Source organism: Armigeres subalbatus, chromosome 3 (genome assembly GCF_024139115.2).
Source record: "Armigeres subalbatus isolate Guangzhou_Male chromosome 3, GZ_Asu_2, whole genome shotgun sequence".
NCBI lineage: Eukaryota > Metazoa > Arthropoda > Insecta > Diptera > Culicidae > Armigeres > Armigeres subalbatus.
In genome coordinates this window covers 72,871,873-72,889,451 of record NC_085141.1, presented here as the reverse complement: position 1 = coordinate 72,889,451, position 17,579 = coordinate 72,871,873, and the positions used below count along the sequence as shown (strand labels likewise).

The 17,579-nt window shown below is 37.8% G+C and overlaps 1 protein-coding gene across 4 annotated transcripts in view; it reads right to left on the bottom strand.

The window, feature by feature from the left end:
• Positions 1–17,579, bottom strand: part of LOC134225237 (RNA-binding protein Musashi homolog 1-like) — a 153,158-nt gene that overhangs the window by 122,638 nt on the left and 12,941 nt on the right. For all 4 annotated transcript variants that reach the window (XM_062705147.1, XM_062705145.1, XM_062705146.1 and 1 more), the window contains one exon: positions 8,254–8,636. In XM_062705147.1, coding sequence (XP_062561131.1) covers positions 8,254–8,351 — 98 coding nt within the window. In that variant the 5' untranslated portion in view covers positions 8,352–8,636. The remainder of the gene's footprint in view (positions 1–8,253; positions 8,637–17,579) is intronic.

Below are 17,579 nucleotides of genomic sequence, written 5' to 3'. Positions count from 1 at the left end.
CATTTTTGGCCAAAATGAGATTTTTATATATTCTGAATGCTCGTCCAAAAATACGTATTCTGGCAAAAAATACGAAAAAAAATTTTGGTCAAGAATGTATGAAATTTTTTTCGTTTGTTTGAGAAACTACATAGGGTAAAGTGTCCAATAGTGGACCCCCAACCAATAGTGGACCCTCCAGCCATTTTTGCATTATTACAGTACAATGTAAACATTTTGCTATGAAATTCCATCGGGAGAACCTACCTTACAGTCCTATGATTTGATCACATGCATTGTAAATGCTATGGAAATTAAAATTAGATGATTTTTTACAATTCTAAAAAAAATAAACACGAGAGGGTCCATTAAAGGAATATTTTGGGGGGTCCATAATAGGGAAGAAGAACGTCCCGAAACGAAACATGAAAATCAAATGAAGTGTCGACTATAGGGCAGCAGTTTCCTATTATGGACCCCCAGAGGGTCTACTATAGGGCGAATTCAGTATGACTTCTAAATGTTGATTTCAACGAATAACGTCGTGTATTTGAGTGTTTTATGCATGTATCGTGAAGAGGAGATGCAGAACTTGTTATTTAATACCAAACAGAATTAATATATTGAAAATATCTACTTCTTATGACAAGAAGAGCAAAATCCTGCTACTAGGGGGTCCACTATTGGTCATTTTACCCTATGTCCACGTACTTTGAAGTGCAATTGTGGAGCACTGCTTACATTTTTTGCATTGAAAGTGCCTCAGGGTGTTGAGTTTTGCCAAAAACTATTGATCTGTATCGAATAAATCGAAAGATTCGGTGCAAATTTGGTCAAAAACAGTTTTTTGTTGTTTTCTCGAAATAGTGTAAAATGGACTTATGCGGTTTCTCAAACAAATGATTCAAACGTTTTCAATTGGCATACTTTCCAGATAAATGGAAAAACGCCAAAGTTGGTCCAATTTTGAAGCCGGACAAAAATCCAGCTGAGGCTTCTAGTTATCGCCCAATCAGTTTGCTTTCTTCAATAAGCAAGCTATTTGAAAAGATTATTTTCATATTAACGACAATTCTATTTTCGCTGATGAGCAATTTGGTTTTCGCCATGAGCATTCAACCGCTCATCAGTTATTAAGAGTTACGAATTTAATCTGAAGGATATTCGACTGGAGTTGCTCTTCTTGATATAGAGAAAGCATTTGACACTTTGACAGTGTTTGGCATGAAGGTTTGATTGTAAAATTGATGAATTTTAATTTTCCTCTGTACATTATTAAACTGATCCAAAATTATTTATCAGATCGCTCACTGCAGGTAAACTATCAGAATTCTACATCTGATAGATTACCTGTAAGAGCTGGTGTTCCCCAAGGCAGCATACTGGGGCCCATATTGTAAAACATGTTTACTTCTGACTTACCTGATTTACCACCAGGGTGTCAAAAATCTTTGTTTGCAGATGACACGGGCCTCTTAGCCAAAGGGCGAAGCCTTCGCGTCATTTGTAGTACATTGCAAGAAAGTTTGGATATTTTCTCCACTTACTTGTAAAAATGGAAAATTTCTCCGAATGCTTCCAAAGCTCAGCTTATAATTTTCCCACATAAGCCGAGAGCTTCTTATTTGAAACCTTCTAGCAGACATATTGTCACTATGAATGGGGTTCCAATTAATTGGACTAGCGAATCTAAATATTTAGGACTTCTGCTGGATCAAAAATTAACTTTTAAAAGTCACATTGAAGGCCTTCAAGCCAAATGTAACAAATATATTAAGTGTCTTCTTCTTCTTCTTATTGGCATTACATCCCCACACTGGGACAGAGCCGCCTCGCAGCTTAGTGTTCATTAAGCACTTCCACAGTTATTAACTGCGAGGTTTCTAAGCCAAGTTACCATTTTTGCATTTGTATATCATGACGCTAACACGATGATACTTTTATGCCCAGGGAAGTCGAGACAATTTCCAATCCGAAAATTGCCTAGACGGGAACCGGGAATCGAACCCAGCCACCCTCAGCATGGTCTTGCTGTGTAGCCACGCGTCTTACCGCACGGCTAAGGAGGGCCTCCTATATTAAGTGTCTATATCCACTTATTAACAGTAAATCAAAACTTTGTCTTAAGAACAAACTTTTGCTTTACAAACAAATTTTTAGACCAGCCTTGTTGTATGCTGTGCCAATATGGACTAGTTACTGCAATACCAGAAATAAGACACTTTCAGATGATTAAAAAATACCAGAAAGAAGGCACTTCAGAGGATTAAAAAAATTGGAAAATGATTCTGAAGTTGCCTCCGTGGTATTGTACCAATGAACTTCATAGAATTCCTAATATTGAGACATTGCAACAAATGTCCAACAAAATAATTTCCAATTTTAGACAAAAATCATTGCAATTAACTATTGCAACGATTAGCTCCTTGTACGCTTAGTATAGATAAGGTTAACTTTAGTTTATTGTAATTGCTACATGGTTTAATTAAACAAGTGAAAAAATCCTAACTGCCAGAGGCAATTGAAATGTATTAATGATAACTAAAAATCTATCATAGCAAATAAGGATGATAGTGCTAAGAAAACACGGAACACATAGTTTAAGAGATGAATGGATGTATTAGATAATTAGCAAATAAAATCAGTTAAATTCAAGGGCAGAACAAAAAAAAACCTTGAAAAACAATAATTAAAATCTAACATATTTTTAAGAAATCGCTGCAATTCGTTAAAATGAATGAAAATGAATGTAAACTAAGGAAAGTAATAAAATCTATCGCCCTAAAGTGCTATTTCGACCTCTTCAGCATCATATTTTATGATGCACGAGAAAGACATTGCTGTCATCGGAAACGCGAGGTGCTCCAGATAGCGGCTTCGAATTGATTCTGTAAAGTTTGCCCTTAAGTTTTATTTTATCATTATTATAGTTTACACAAATGGAAAAAAAATCTAATGAGAGAGCAATCCAATCGTTCATAAGTTGGATTAATGCAGGTACCTTTTTTCCTCATTTTCGAGGGGAGCATCGCCAGCTAGCGCAAACACCCATCGACGGCGGTGTGGTGCAGGCAGATGGTCCGACGCCGCATATGCCGCATATCGTCCTGTTTGCCTGCTGTTGCGGCTGCTCTGTTAGCGTTTGTTTGCAACAGCATCGAAGTCTCCCGCTTTCGTTCTCGCCCAACATTATAACGATAATACCGGCAGTAGTGGTCTCTAGCAGAACCTGATCCATTCCTTCAGCAGCAGCTGCCGTCGAGCGTTCTTTGACGCACGCCGGTGGAGCCCTATCAACATCCACTTCGCTGACAATGGTTGCTCTCTACCGCTATCGACCTCGAACTCACCCAGTTGTCGACAAAGGACAAAATAAAACCGGCAGTAAAAAAACTACGTCATTAACCGGCGGTGACGGAACGATGCCGACCAACATGTGACAGCGAAGGAAGAGGTCTTGAAAAGGTGCTTGCTTCGAGGTCAAACGACGACCACCATGCTGTGGAGTATGTCATAGGGAAAGATCCAGTTTTCCAGAACTCGAAATATCCCATTCCATAGGGTGGCTGCTACCCTGGTCCATCATTATATGGACCAACTCACCCCCTCACAATTTTCTTTGTGTAGAGTTTCTTTCAAGAATTAATTTCGCCAAGGGGAAGGACGTGCCGTTCGAGAGTAAAAGAATGTGTGTACTGTACACATACACATACAGACCCTCGGAGGTTCAACCGAACAAAATAGAAATCCGGTTGTTGCCGCTATTATAGGAGCAAATATCTCTGTATCATCATCATCAGCATTACAGAATGTATGCTTCAAAATTTCTTTTCTGTTAACGACTATGCGAAAAAATAGAAATAAAGTTCACACATACTGGTTCCCAATACAGGTCATTTGTGTGCGACCTGAGTTGTGAATCCATTGTACGGGTGCGTGTTTATAAGATTAGATTAGGTACTTTAACCGGAAAATATAGCTACGGAATGGATCTTTCGTCCGCATCCGAATAGATACCGGTGTTTTGTATACAATAAGAACCCGTGGGGTCGTCTAGTGGGTCGTCTTGCCATAGAGGGTCGTGACATTTAAAACTGAACCAGATTCTTTTCAGCAGACAACTGCTGCTGATAGAGGTCGTGTGAAAAATGGATGCATATTTCTTGTTGATTGAATTGATTAAAAATGTCGGGACTGTTAATTTTCGGAAACTGGTTTGTCTGATAAGGTTCGAGCGGCTAACGTTTTAATACTGGTTCTGTGTGACGGAAATAGTTTTAGTTGGTGATCTGTTGCTGGGATGCTGCAACGAAATACAGGATTGACAAAATAACACCTGGAGAGGTTTTTCCTACGCTTTTATTACATTTAAAGGGATTTATAACGGTCATTTTTGAGTATCCAGACCTGCTCAATATTTCCATCAGCTGCAAACAGAATACAGCAAATCCGGTCTAGATTACTTATATTAAAAAAGTTTACGTCATCAAACCGGGATCTTCATTAAAATAAATTGAAATTAATTTATTAATAATTCCAATCCAAGAGTTCTGGTACTAGAACAAGTTTTTTTGGTTCTAAAACAAGGTTCTAAAACAAGTCACGTGATATAGAGTAATATGATATCAAAATTCATGTTTGAAATTTGCTCTCAGATTACTTTTATCACGTGTTGTTCTCGTGATCTCAATATCCTTCTAGGGCTATACTGCCCATAAATTCATAACAGTCCCATGTTTGCTTGAGTTACTATCCACATGGGACTGTTATGAATTTATGGGCAGTATAATAAACCAATTTTTAACGTTATACAAAAAACACAAGAATTGTTATCTTTCAACGAGTTCAACTTATGTTTAATATTTGGCATGCACTGATATTTATGATGATAAATACTGTCAAACCTCCATGAGTCGATGTTCTATGACTCGATATCGACTCATGGAAGCAAATTAATATTAAAAAATATTTCTTGGCTTACCAGCTAACTAAGAATTTTAGATTCCACATCTCAATATTTCCATGAGTCGATGGTCCCTTCAATATCGACTCATGGATGTTTGACTGTATGCTTCAATTTATCGTATTGATCATCGCTCTAATAAATTAATGGATAAGAGTGGTAATGCGACGATAGTGTAGTAGCTAGAACAAACGATGTTACATACAAAGTAGGAAACCTAGAGGCGGCCAGTTGAAAAATAGCGATTCATCAACTTTAATGAACTTACAGTCGAATGACGTTCGTCAGTCATAGCCAGTGCCAACGACACAGCCTTCTAGTGAGTGAATGACAGGCAGTAGCATCCAACAGCAATACCACAAGCAACATTATTGCTCTGCATCATAGTCGGCCAATAGTATAATATAACACAGCAAACATGAGAGCACTCTACTATCGGATCGTTCACACCGCATTTATGTCTATGCCAGCGATTGCCATAGCGCGAGATAGGAGGTTTGATGAGAACACAAATCTGCGCCTTTTCCGTACGACCAACAACGGAGTACGGACCATGTTAACGCTGCGATTGTCAGACTGTCATTTTCGCGTGTTTGACAGCTTCCACGCCGCCTCCCAAAAGACACAAGATTCAAACGAGTCCCTCCACAAAATATAGAAATTATTACATTTATAACGAAATCGACTTTGTAATGCGATCCGCCGCACCGAGTAGTGATTTGAAGAGAAAAAATATTTTCCGAAATATATATCTCGTTCTCCTGTAACGAGTTGGAAAACAAGCTTCGATCTATAGAAAATCAAACAACGCAAGGACAGAAATTTCATAATGGACTATAAATACTCTTCCTTGACCGGCCAAGAAGCTACAGGTACCTGGCCATTAGCCATAAGAGCGATTTGAGAAAAGACGGCAGTGGCAAATGTGCAAAAGATCGAAAATATCTTATAGGACATAGCTCAGATTGAACGCGAAAAATGAAATATCGTACGACGTGACATGTGCAGCGTGCACTAGCAAATAATGGGAATTCCAGAAAATTTATTGTTTGCATTTTGCACCTTGAAACATTGATAAGGTTCATCATTTCGTCGCAGATTTAAACACAGTTTTTGAACGAAAATGATCATTGATTGTAGGTAACAGACCTTTCTGTAAATCTTATTATAAAAACTCGTTCGACGCCGTGATATCTAATTGGCAGACTGGGGCGTGCACAATAAGAAAGTTGCCTAAATTAGTTGCTCTGTACTCTTTCTGTTTCATACACTGTTTCAATGTTCAGACTTGTTAAGAAATAGGATAAAATAACACTACGAAATATACACTATCTACGGAACGTTAAGTATCTATTCTACCATCTCCAAAATATATTGTTCGTAAAATATTCAAACGTGTACATTAAACAAAATACTACCTTTTACTATCGATATACATATCAAACCGATTGAATCATATTTCAAACATTTCTAAATTTTTATACAATTTTACTGACACATACTGTACAACATACGAAGAAGAGCAAACCTTAACGTTGCCACACATATATATAGGTGTGGTGTAACAATTATGAAGGAAGCTAAATCTGAAACGAGAAGCTATTTTCGAACCCTTCAAAAAAGGAACCCAGCATCATTGGCGCAAAGCACCATTTCATTCGAACCTTCGGCGTTATACATTGGCAAAACTAAAAGATCCAGGTACTAGTTTGAATTTATTTTTGTATGTATTGATGATTAACGCAGTATTACTTATAAAGTATTATAGAAAATGAAACAACTCAATACCAAATTTTCAAAACGTGGGCGAACGCTTCTGATACCTGTTGATGGTGTTGGTTTGCGTTGGAGTGCTGTCAGATTCGTCAAATAAACGTTTGAATCTTTGATTGCAAAAGTCTTTTTGAAAATTTGGTAGTGAACCCCCAAACAGCGAGGGTCACATTTTCTTACTTTGTGAAGAAACTTGTCAATCAAAAAACAATCATTCAAAAATATAATCTTATAGGTTTTTAAACAAATTTTGCATATAATAATATATAGTGTATAAAGAATTCTGCATGCTTGTATGCAATATTTGCATTAGAATCTAGCAGATTGGGGTATTCCAAGCAACTATACAAATTTTGTAAGGTTCTTATACAGAACTGAAGGAAAATCTGGCAAATAGTTTCTTATTTAAGTAATTTTTTCAACAGCTTGATAGGGTGAATGGTGGCTTTGGCAGAATTTAACCAATCATTGTCAGGGTCTTTTTTTTAAACCAATCATGCTCAAATTTGACCCGAATAATTTTTGTGTTTCAAAGATTGATTTGGCCAAATTTCAGAATATTTGAACTTAAAAAAAACTAACAATAATAGGCATAGACATAATGGAAATTAGGTATAAAATCGGACGATTGGCGTAATGTAAGTTTGGCATAAATGTGTCAAAGAACCGCCTGACCTAAATAAGGGTGAATTATGCCTAACGTCCATTATGCCTAACATATTTATGCTTAAGGTACTTATGCCTAAAGTCGCATACTTTACGAATACAATTGGTATACATATAAGCTTAATAATTTTCAGGACAAATGTGAATATCATGGAAGAATCTTGTTTTAGTAAAAAATGTCATAAAGCCGCTGTCCACGTTAAATCTCGAACACCCATCTTCACAAATTAAGCCACTGAAACGTTCCACTTACTAGACAGCTTCAGCTTCCCACTTGGAGCGTGTTTCAATTCAAGTCTCGTTCAAATTGATGAAACAGCACACACATTTGTGTCACAAATTTAACGTGATCAGGGTTCAATTTCTCTAAAAACGCTTCAAATGAAGTCTACCTGCCAGTCGGAGAAATAAGTGAAATGATGATCCGGGTCCGAATAGCATAAAAAGCTAAATCCATAATTTGTTACGACAAATAAATCAAGGTAGAAACTACCTTCTTAGATATGAGACAAACCAGTGTAGGTCTGGAAGTTTATACCAGCATGAAAACAAAAAGGACACACCATTTGCCTCACATCCTCACAATTCAAATCATTGGTTGTTATTTTATGTGTGGGTGACAAAGCTGTGCATACATTTAACTGCAGTTTATTGTAACTTTGCCAAAACATACTTTTAGGATCACATCCACCAGTTTGATGTTAGAGCTTCGGGAAAAAGTTAGAATCACTAAAAAGACACATACGCCGACGATATGTTTGAAGCCATTGCATTAATCAAAGGAAAGCAGGAAACGATGTATAAACACATAAGAGAGAGAGTGATATCTTTGATGCGAGAGAAAGAAAAGAAGAAAGGATTTTTCCACAAACCTTAAATTTTGCACCGGGACCGCTGCTGCACCTTGAATCGGCGGAGGTACACTGTATGGGAACATTTTTGCGGCCGCGACAGGATTTTCAAACAGCATTTTTTTTTTTCAAATTTTTCTACTGTGTAATAGGTGTTTGTTTTCGGTTATCTTGTTTTCTGTTTTGCTTTCTACTGGGGATGCGCTCAACAAAATTCTCCGATTTCTATATATGTATAAATACTGGTTACCAGATTTTCCACACTACAGTACAGCTTTGTTTTGGATTCCACACTACTTGCAGTTTTCAAACGCACTACCAAAATACACTAGGAAACGATCTCTTGGTACGATCTAGGTTTGTGTTTCGTATACTCGCTAGTTAGGTTCTGCCGTTTCGGTTTGCTAGATGGTAATAGAGAGAAAAAATAAAGAGAAAATATATATATGTGAACTAGAAAACAACGTCTATGTAGATTAAAGATAATTTACAAGTACGAGAGTATCGCTATTAAGATAATTATTACTAGGTTCTGGCGGTCAGCGGACCGACCGACAATCGGAGAGCTAAAAGAGCATTTACGTACATGTTGCTATTAACAAACACACTAACAATCTCTAGAGAAGACATACTCGCTAGTAGGACGGAAAGCTCTAAGGAGGCTGCTGTCTGGAGAATGATTTCAACACAGAGTAGTCATTAAACGAATGAATGGATAAAGGGTAAAACGTATCTCGAACATGTCTTGTTAGGCTTCCGAGTCCGATCCCAGCGATTTTACTTTGAAGGCCGGTATTCAGTAGTTTTGTAGTGGTGATAATGTAGGTTCCACGAGTTTGATTAGAATTAAATTGACGATTAATAAACGACGACGTTATTTTATGACAAACGTTCAGAGACGAAAAATGGTGGTCAGAATAGTCGATCTCATTCACATCGTACTCTTGGTGTCAAAAAAATCGTAAATAGATGCTTTTCAAAACAGAAAATCATTTTTTATTTTAAAATCACACATTTTACACGGTTTAACAGCCTATTTTGTTTTGTTCCATAAAAATTGATGACAAAGATGAAAGATGATGAAAAGAGACGATAATCATGAGGCTAACACGATGATACTTTTATACCCAGGGAAGTGGAGACTATTTCCAATCCGAAAATTATCTAGACCGGCACCGAAAATCGAGCCCAGCCACACTCAGCATGGTCTTGCTTTGTAGCCGCACATCTTAGCGCACGGCTAAGGAGGGCCCCCGATTTATGAGGATCAAATCAATAGTTGGCTATTATCCTATAAGTTAGAAAAAAAAATATAGCTGATAGTATGTACATATTGACAGAAAGTACATTGGTTAAAGACTGCTGTGTTGCGATAGCCACAGAGCTCCTTAGTGTGTCAATTATATTCTTTGTTTGCTCTGTAGAAGTAAACTGTTGACATCTGAACGGATAATTTGCAGACAACCTGTATATAATTGTGAGCTAACAAAACCTACATCAACTTATAGATGATGAATGTAATCGCTATTTTAAAATCTACTGACTTTGATACTACTCTAACTCTAGTATACAAAACTAGTTGAGCACCTACGAATCTAGGAAGACGAATGTTTGCAACAAAATTATATTACACCACTACGACAAACAGAACGCCGCCTGTTCCTCTCTGGTGTCGTGCGCGTATGAATAGGTACGTGCGACGTTGTTAATGCAATGCTCAATAGGGTGAGATAACAAAGAAAACTAATGCGAATTGGTTTTTAGTAAAAGTTTTAAAAAGAAATCGCCAAACGAACCGGGATAGAAACATTCACCATTACATTACAATTTGCGTGTGGTACCGCCAATGGAACTAGAAAGTTTCACGGTCAACGGGTACCCTAAGCTTAATCCAGGTTCAAGTCTGAAATTAGTTCCACCCTATCGCTTAGACTATGCTAGCAATTATCCGATCTCTGGCGGGAACTAATCTACCCGCGCCATCGGACGAACGCGCGAGCGCGCGCCTTCCACCTCGATCCAGCTTTTGCTGTTTGCAGTATTGCAGCAGCAGCAGTCAACCATCTGACTCTGCAACAACAGGCACAGCTATATGACGAAGCGACCGTTGAATGTGTTGTAAGATTAGAATAGTGCTCGCCTCGCGCAACCTTCAACAAGTGGCTGGGTTTGGGAAAATCGTTTCCAACTATAGTGTTAATCCATCGCTCGTCTAGTAGTATGAGTGGGATAAGCCAGTAGAATCTGGGTGGGTAGCAGCGATAGTATTCGATAGACCAACAAGTCAAAAACAAAAGGAATTTGCGAAAGAGAATTGCTCCCACTAGTACTAAGTTGATGGCTGAGGGTCCGCCGCACGGTGTGTGTATTGAATCAATTATACATTTGCGACCCTCCGCAGGTCTCCCAGCCCAACGCGGAATGAAATGAAATTGATCACATTTAACAATCAGTTGGGAAGATTTTCAGCAAATAATGGCTTGATTGATCTAAGGAAATCAAGAATATCTATGAAAGCATCGCTTTTCCTCATGCACCAGTAATGCTAAGCTTTTTGTTGTTTTATTTCTGTAATTCCTGCTCAAACAAAAAGCTTGAAGTCATCCTCTATACACCGTGACAAAGTTTTTGGTGGGTATCTCTGTGAACATACATTCTTTTTATGATCTTCATTCGGAGGAATAGAATTTAAATTTCACATATTAAGCACATCTTGTTTTCTATATTGTGTGCCATAATGTAATCTGTTATATTCCAACATTCCAACCCGCTATTGCATGAATATGTATCTTTTGTGGTAAGCACACTGGAGACCCCAGAAAGATGGCATCATCCACAATTTGTCTTCCCAACATCGGCGTCGAATGATTTTGTTTTTTATCCAAATGGATGTTTCGTTGTACTAATGTTCTACATAAAATATTATAAAAACACAAAATGGCAAAAAGAAAAAAAACATAAACAAAAAGTAGGGATACTATATACAGCGATATGCGAAAGTGCAATAAAATGAAATGCAATAAAAATCATCATCACGGAAACATTATAACTCATTGCTAAAATCACTGTGTGTGGCCAAGCGGCAACCAGATGGCGATAGTGCGCAAACGTCAAACACAAGCAAAATCAATTCAAGCGCCATCGGTGGCCGATTGATTACCTAAAAAAATAAATCGACCGTTGAAAAGATGATCTATAGAACATGTGTCGAGTGAGACGTCTGTTTCTCTGTGGCTGAGCTGTCACGTTGGACAGGAAAGAGATTCCGACGAAAAAAGCATGAGGCTATTGGATGTTAGTCTAGAGTCTGGACATGCCAACCCCGTGGCAAGAGATGCTTCTCAGCGTAGCGAACATCTTCATGAATGTGTCCAGCATACATTTTGAAAAGTACTTCTCCCGAATCGTGCGTTTACAAGCAACTAGATTTTATCCAAAATATTGTTGGCTACACATTTTCAATTTGGTCAAAAATATTACCAGCTATTATGGGCATGTAAATATAATCCCAAAATATCTTTCAGCACACCATTTATTTCATTTCAATTTTACTAATGAATGTTGTTCGATTTGCATCCCCGGACCATTTCAACTGTAATGCTCACCACATTATAAACAATAATAATATCTTTTGTTTAATTCGGAGCGGGAGAACAAGTTACGAAATATGATTTCGTGTAGCGCTTCATTTCACTTGTCGATTCACTCGAATTCGTAAGTTTATTATATTTTATCATCAAATAACATAATTACCATGGTCAAAGATGTAAATCCTGCCAATTATTTTGAAAACAATTTTCCGATTTAACCAAAACAAATAGTAAACAAAACACATGATGTTTATTTTCGTACGATAACAACGGACGGTAATGAACTACCGTCCGTGGACATGGTGGCTATTGTCAAACCCCTTGTGATAGTATAGGACGCCAGGGGGGTGGGACAGGCATTTAACTTTCCAACATTGGAAGGCGAATTCCTGCTTAAACAAACATTTCATAAAAAAACTGCGGAATGCATCCGATAGATTAAGCTTTTCGATACCATATAATGGAATTACTTTAGGATTAAAAACGCTTGTATTCTCCGGAATCCATGAAACAATGTGTTTGTTTACAAAATAAGTTACGCCTAAATCACAAATTGGTCACGATATAACGGAAACGGACAACTCCATGCGTCTAAGGGTGGCGGATGCGGCTATCAGCAGTCGACTCCTTTATGATTTTAAACTGACTTACTATAACTTCGAAAACTACGTCAAAAAAATAGCACCCACATATAAACTTGCCGTCTACATCAGGAAGCAGGAGTTCTGCCGTTTAGGCATAGGTCACTATCACATTATGCTCCAAAACCATTAACTATTTGTAGAAACCTAGTCCAACATATCCAGCACAGTTAATCGAGAAAATGAATCTCTCAATATAATTTGCGAAAAACGCCTCCCAACAATCGCCTACATCCACCGCATGAGGCCGAACATCTGCCAGAGAAGAAAACCGAAGATAGACCTCATTCTCGAGAACAGCCTTAAAATGTACCCAAACAAGAGCCAGGTTGAGGCCCTCTTTAACCAAAAAATCCTGGATAAATAACCTTCTCTGATCATCCAATATACCGACGGATCCAAGGCTGAAGGTAAAATCGGAATTGGGATCTTTTCTGAATGGAATTTAGCTCTGTCTTTCCGCCTACCGGACTTGTATTCTGTTTTTTCACCCAAAGCTGCGGCAAGTTTCCGAGCAGCCGTGAAACCGAGGACTGGCTAAATGGCCACACCCTAGTTGTTTTTTTTTTGTTGGGGCGTAGAACCACTGCGTCCATTGAGTTGAACTTTTGTGGTATACCCCTGATTACTATTAACTATTCGCATCTTCTAGGTTGATCACCATTTGTCAAGTAAACAACCTAAGACGCGTATTTTCCCAGTCCGGTATAATTGAGTTAATAAAACCCACTACCTTTCCAGGATTTGCAGTCCAAATATCTCCTGGTTGCATAAAGCCACTATTTAGAAATTTAGATCTACCCTTGTACAATGCATCACAACTGCAAAACAGACGTTCCGAGGTTTCACGTTCCATGTTACAGAAACGACAGATATCATTCTGAATCTGGCCAATATTTTTCAAGTGATATCTGCTCGGGCAGTGTCCGGTTATTAGGCCAGTGAAGGTGCAAAGAGCTTTCTTGCTGAGCTCTAAGAGCTTTTCGGTTACTTTAACATTGGGAATTATAAATCTCTTTGATTGAGCACACTTTTCGGCAACCAACCAATTGGTCATCAACCTTTGTGCTTCCCAGGATTTTAATTCCATTTTTATGGTACAGTATAATATACCGCAGAAAGGTTCTGGGCCAATAAACTGTGTATTTGAACCTCGTTTCGCAAGCTCGTCTGCCTTTTCATTACCTCCAATGCCACAGTGCCCTGGAACCCAGTACATATTTACGGAGTTCTCTTGGCACACCTTTCGCAATGAAAGAATGCAGTCCCAGACAAGTTTTGACGTACATTTAAAGCTACTCAACGCTTTGAGTGCCGCTTGACTATCTGTGAAAATACAAATATTTGCATATCTATATTTCCTTTCTACACAGATATTAGCACATTTCATTATAGCAAAAATCTCCGCTTGAAACACCGTTGGATAGTTTCCCATTGCCACTGAGATCGCTATCCCAGGGCCGAAGATTTCTGCACCCGTTTTTGTTCCTATTTTTGAGCCATCTGTGTAGAATTTTATGGAACCGTCTCGAACAGTGGGACCTCCTACATCCCAAACCATACGTGATGGTTCATATATGTTGTAAGGAATGTCATAGTTCTCCACAGGTTTCATCCAGTCTCCATTCATATTCATCACTGGCCCATATTGAAAATTTTGTGAAATACTCAAGTGGCCCACTAAATCGCCTGACTTGAATAACTTCAATCGTTTAAGTTTTTGCATGGACACTAACCTTTGCAGTTTTGTCAGCTTCTTCTGTGCAGTAGCCTCTTTTGTTTTTGGCCACCAGACAAGAGCAGCATATGTCAGTTTTGGACGAATAATGCAAGTATAGATCAACTTTATCATTTTTGGTCTTCCCCAGTTGTTACGGACTCCGCCAGCGTGTTAGCTGCGTTCACCTCGACAACCCTTCATCCAGGCCATCCAAGCTGCACTCGACCACCCTAATGTGGGCCCCCGGACACCGTGAAATCCTTAAAAACAAGGAAGCCGTCACTGCGAACATCGGCACAATAAGCCTCTTGATCAGCATGGAAGGTCTCAGCGGCGGATGCAAAACTCTGGGAGGGGGGCTTGGGAACGAGATCGCTACAGCCTGGACCACGAATTGGCTCCAGCAGAGAACCTTCTGTCGGATGGTTAAAGATTATTTTTAAATTTTGGCTGGATTCCTTCTGGTGCAGTTCTTTTATTCAAACTTTGTTAACCAAAGAACCTAAATTTTCACTGTTTTCGTACACGAGATGAGTCAAAAAAAATCTGGCTAGAAATCTCGCTAGAAAAGATTAAAAAAAAACTTCTGTAAGTTATGCTAATTTAAACTTCATAAGAATGTTGCCAAACGCAATCATTTTGTCTATCTTCTGTATATCAGTTCCATCTTTGCTGTATTTTCTATTTATTACATACCTATTATAGGCAGCATGGAATGAATCACATTCTCTTTATGATTCGTTCGTTTTATAATTTTTATATAGGAATAAAATTCAAATTGCCGCGTTTGTAGAAATGACTTACAAAAAAAAAAGAATTTTTATATTTCGCCAAGACATCTCTTGTTTAGTGAAATATAGAACACCATATACTGTGATGGTATGCACTATTTGTTTAGAAATCCTGTTGTAAAATGTTGAGAAATGCTTTTCTGTCACCAAACAGTGCCAGTGTAGTCATCGTTCGGTATCGGTATACTCGAACTTTGCATTAGTCATTATAGTTACCAACAAGGATGTTATCGATCATTTAGTAGTTTGACAATAATTCATTCCAGAGGCTAAATTTTAAAATGTGTTGTATGGTGAACTATTAGTGTGAAGGTTTTACTACAACTCTGCCTAATACGTCGATGTTTGAATTTCACTATTAGCAGAGTTAAGGCGCCAGTTGCAGTAACTTATACTAAAAGATAACAAAATTTCAATCATTTAGTATAAGTTACTGCTACTAGCGCCTCTGCTCCCATATTAGTGAAATTCAAAGAACGAAATGTTAGGTAGAGTTGTAGTAAAACCTTCGCACTAAAAGTTCACCAGACAACACATTTTAAAATTTAGCCTATGGAATGTGCTATCGACAAACTACTAAATGATAAAACGCAGATTACCTACTAAATAATCGATAACCAGGGAATCAATTTTTCTTGGATGCGCATGAGAAACAAGCGACAAACCTACAAACCTACAAACCTACGAAACCTACGACAAAGCTTTGTTTTTGTCAGAGATAATAATGACAAAGATCCGAAAGATTTTGTCAGCAATAAAAAAGAAGCCAATTTTGTTGCTAACTATTCATCCCGTTATTTTGCATTATCTGTTCAGCAAACTTCGGTTTCATGCTATCACAGTTTTTGCTTTTTTGGAAATACTCGAGAATCTAACTATGATTACAAAATTAGCATCGTATTTTCGGAAATATCAGAGTATGCAAGGCTAATGATTCTTGTGCGTTTGTCAGTAACAAACTCTGTGGACGACAAAGGGTATATTGTTAGGCGTTGCTCGAATATTGATTCGCTGTCGATAACATCCTTGGTTACCAAAATTGAGGAAGATTGGATGAAGGCGCCAAATGGTGGTTAAAATTTGACATAATTTATTCAATAACCGTCTATGTCTAACATTTGTTGAAAAATCGTTATTGCGCTGTTGAAAGGGAACAAACTGAATATAGCCACGGTCCGATGTAAGTGTGCAAAAATAAAAATATCGAACGTACACTACTCCCACAGTTATGGAACACATAATGCTGTTCAATACTCTATATGAATTTGCAAATTAAAACAATTGCGTTACCATGAAAAACACTTGTTAGTAGGGATCTGATTTGATTCAAATCGCAATGCTTTTTCCGAAACAAAACTCCGTAAATTAGCCAATATCATATTATGGAATTCTTTGTTCGCAGCATGGTGGCGAAAGGCAAGCATTCTATAATAACTTTCACTTCAACTGGACGCGAACACACTATTCGTGCCGATAATTAAGAAAAAATCAAAATCCGTCTTAAAAATGTGAGAAGAAGGCAATACCAAAGAACTCGCGATCCCGCGTTGAAAGTTATTTGGCGAGATTTGCAAAATGAAATTAAAAAACGTTTCGCTATTCTGAGAAATACCAACTTTGAGAATAATGTCTCGAAGTTAGATCCCAGTTCGAAACCCTTTTGGAAATTAACAAAAATTCTTAAAAAGCCTCAAAAGCCAATTCCAGCGCTTAAAGAGGGAAATAAAATTTTATTAACAAATGGCGAAAAGGCTCAAAAACTTGCTCAGCAGTTCGAGAGTGCCCATAATTTTAGTCTAGGTCTCACTAGTCCAATTGAGGATCAGGTTACACGGAGCTTCGAAGACATTCTCAATCAAGAGAATGTTTTTGACCCTTCGTTGGGAAACCAATTTGGATGAAGTGAGATCTATTACTAGAAAATTTAAAATATGAAAGCCCTGGGTGATGATGGTATTTTCTACATACTTATCAAACAACTTCCTGAGAGCTCTTTATCCTTTGGGTTAATTTATTTAACAAATGTTTTCAATTGGCATACTTTCCAGATAAATGGAAAAACGCCAAAGTTGTTCCAATTTTGAAGCCGGACAAAAATCCAGCTGAGGCTTCTAGTTATCCTCAAGTTTGCTTTCTTCAATAAGCAAACTGTTTGAAAAGATTATTTTAAATAGAATGATGGTTCATATTAATGACAATTCTATTTTTGCTGATGAGCAATTTGGTTTTCGCCATGGGCATTCAACCACTCATCAGTTATTAAGAGTTACGAACTTAATTCGGCTCAACAAATCTGAAGGATATTCGACTGGAGTTGCTCTTCTTGATATAGAGAAAGCATTTGACAGTGTTTGGCATGAAGGTTTGATTGTAAAATTGATGAATTTTAATTTTCCTCTGTACATCATTAAACTGATCCAAAATTATTTATCAGATCGCTCGCTGCAGGTAAACTATCAGAATACTAAATCTGATAGATTACCTGTAAGGGCTGGTGTCCCCCAAGGCAGCATACTGGGGCCCATTTTGTATAACATTTTTACTTCTGACTTACCTGATTTACCACCAGGGTGTCAAAAATCTTTGTTTGCAGATGACACGGGCC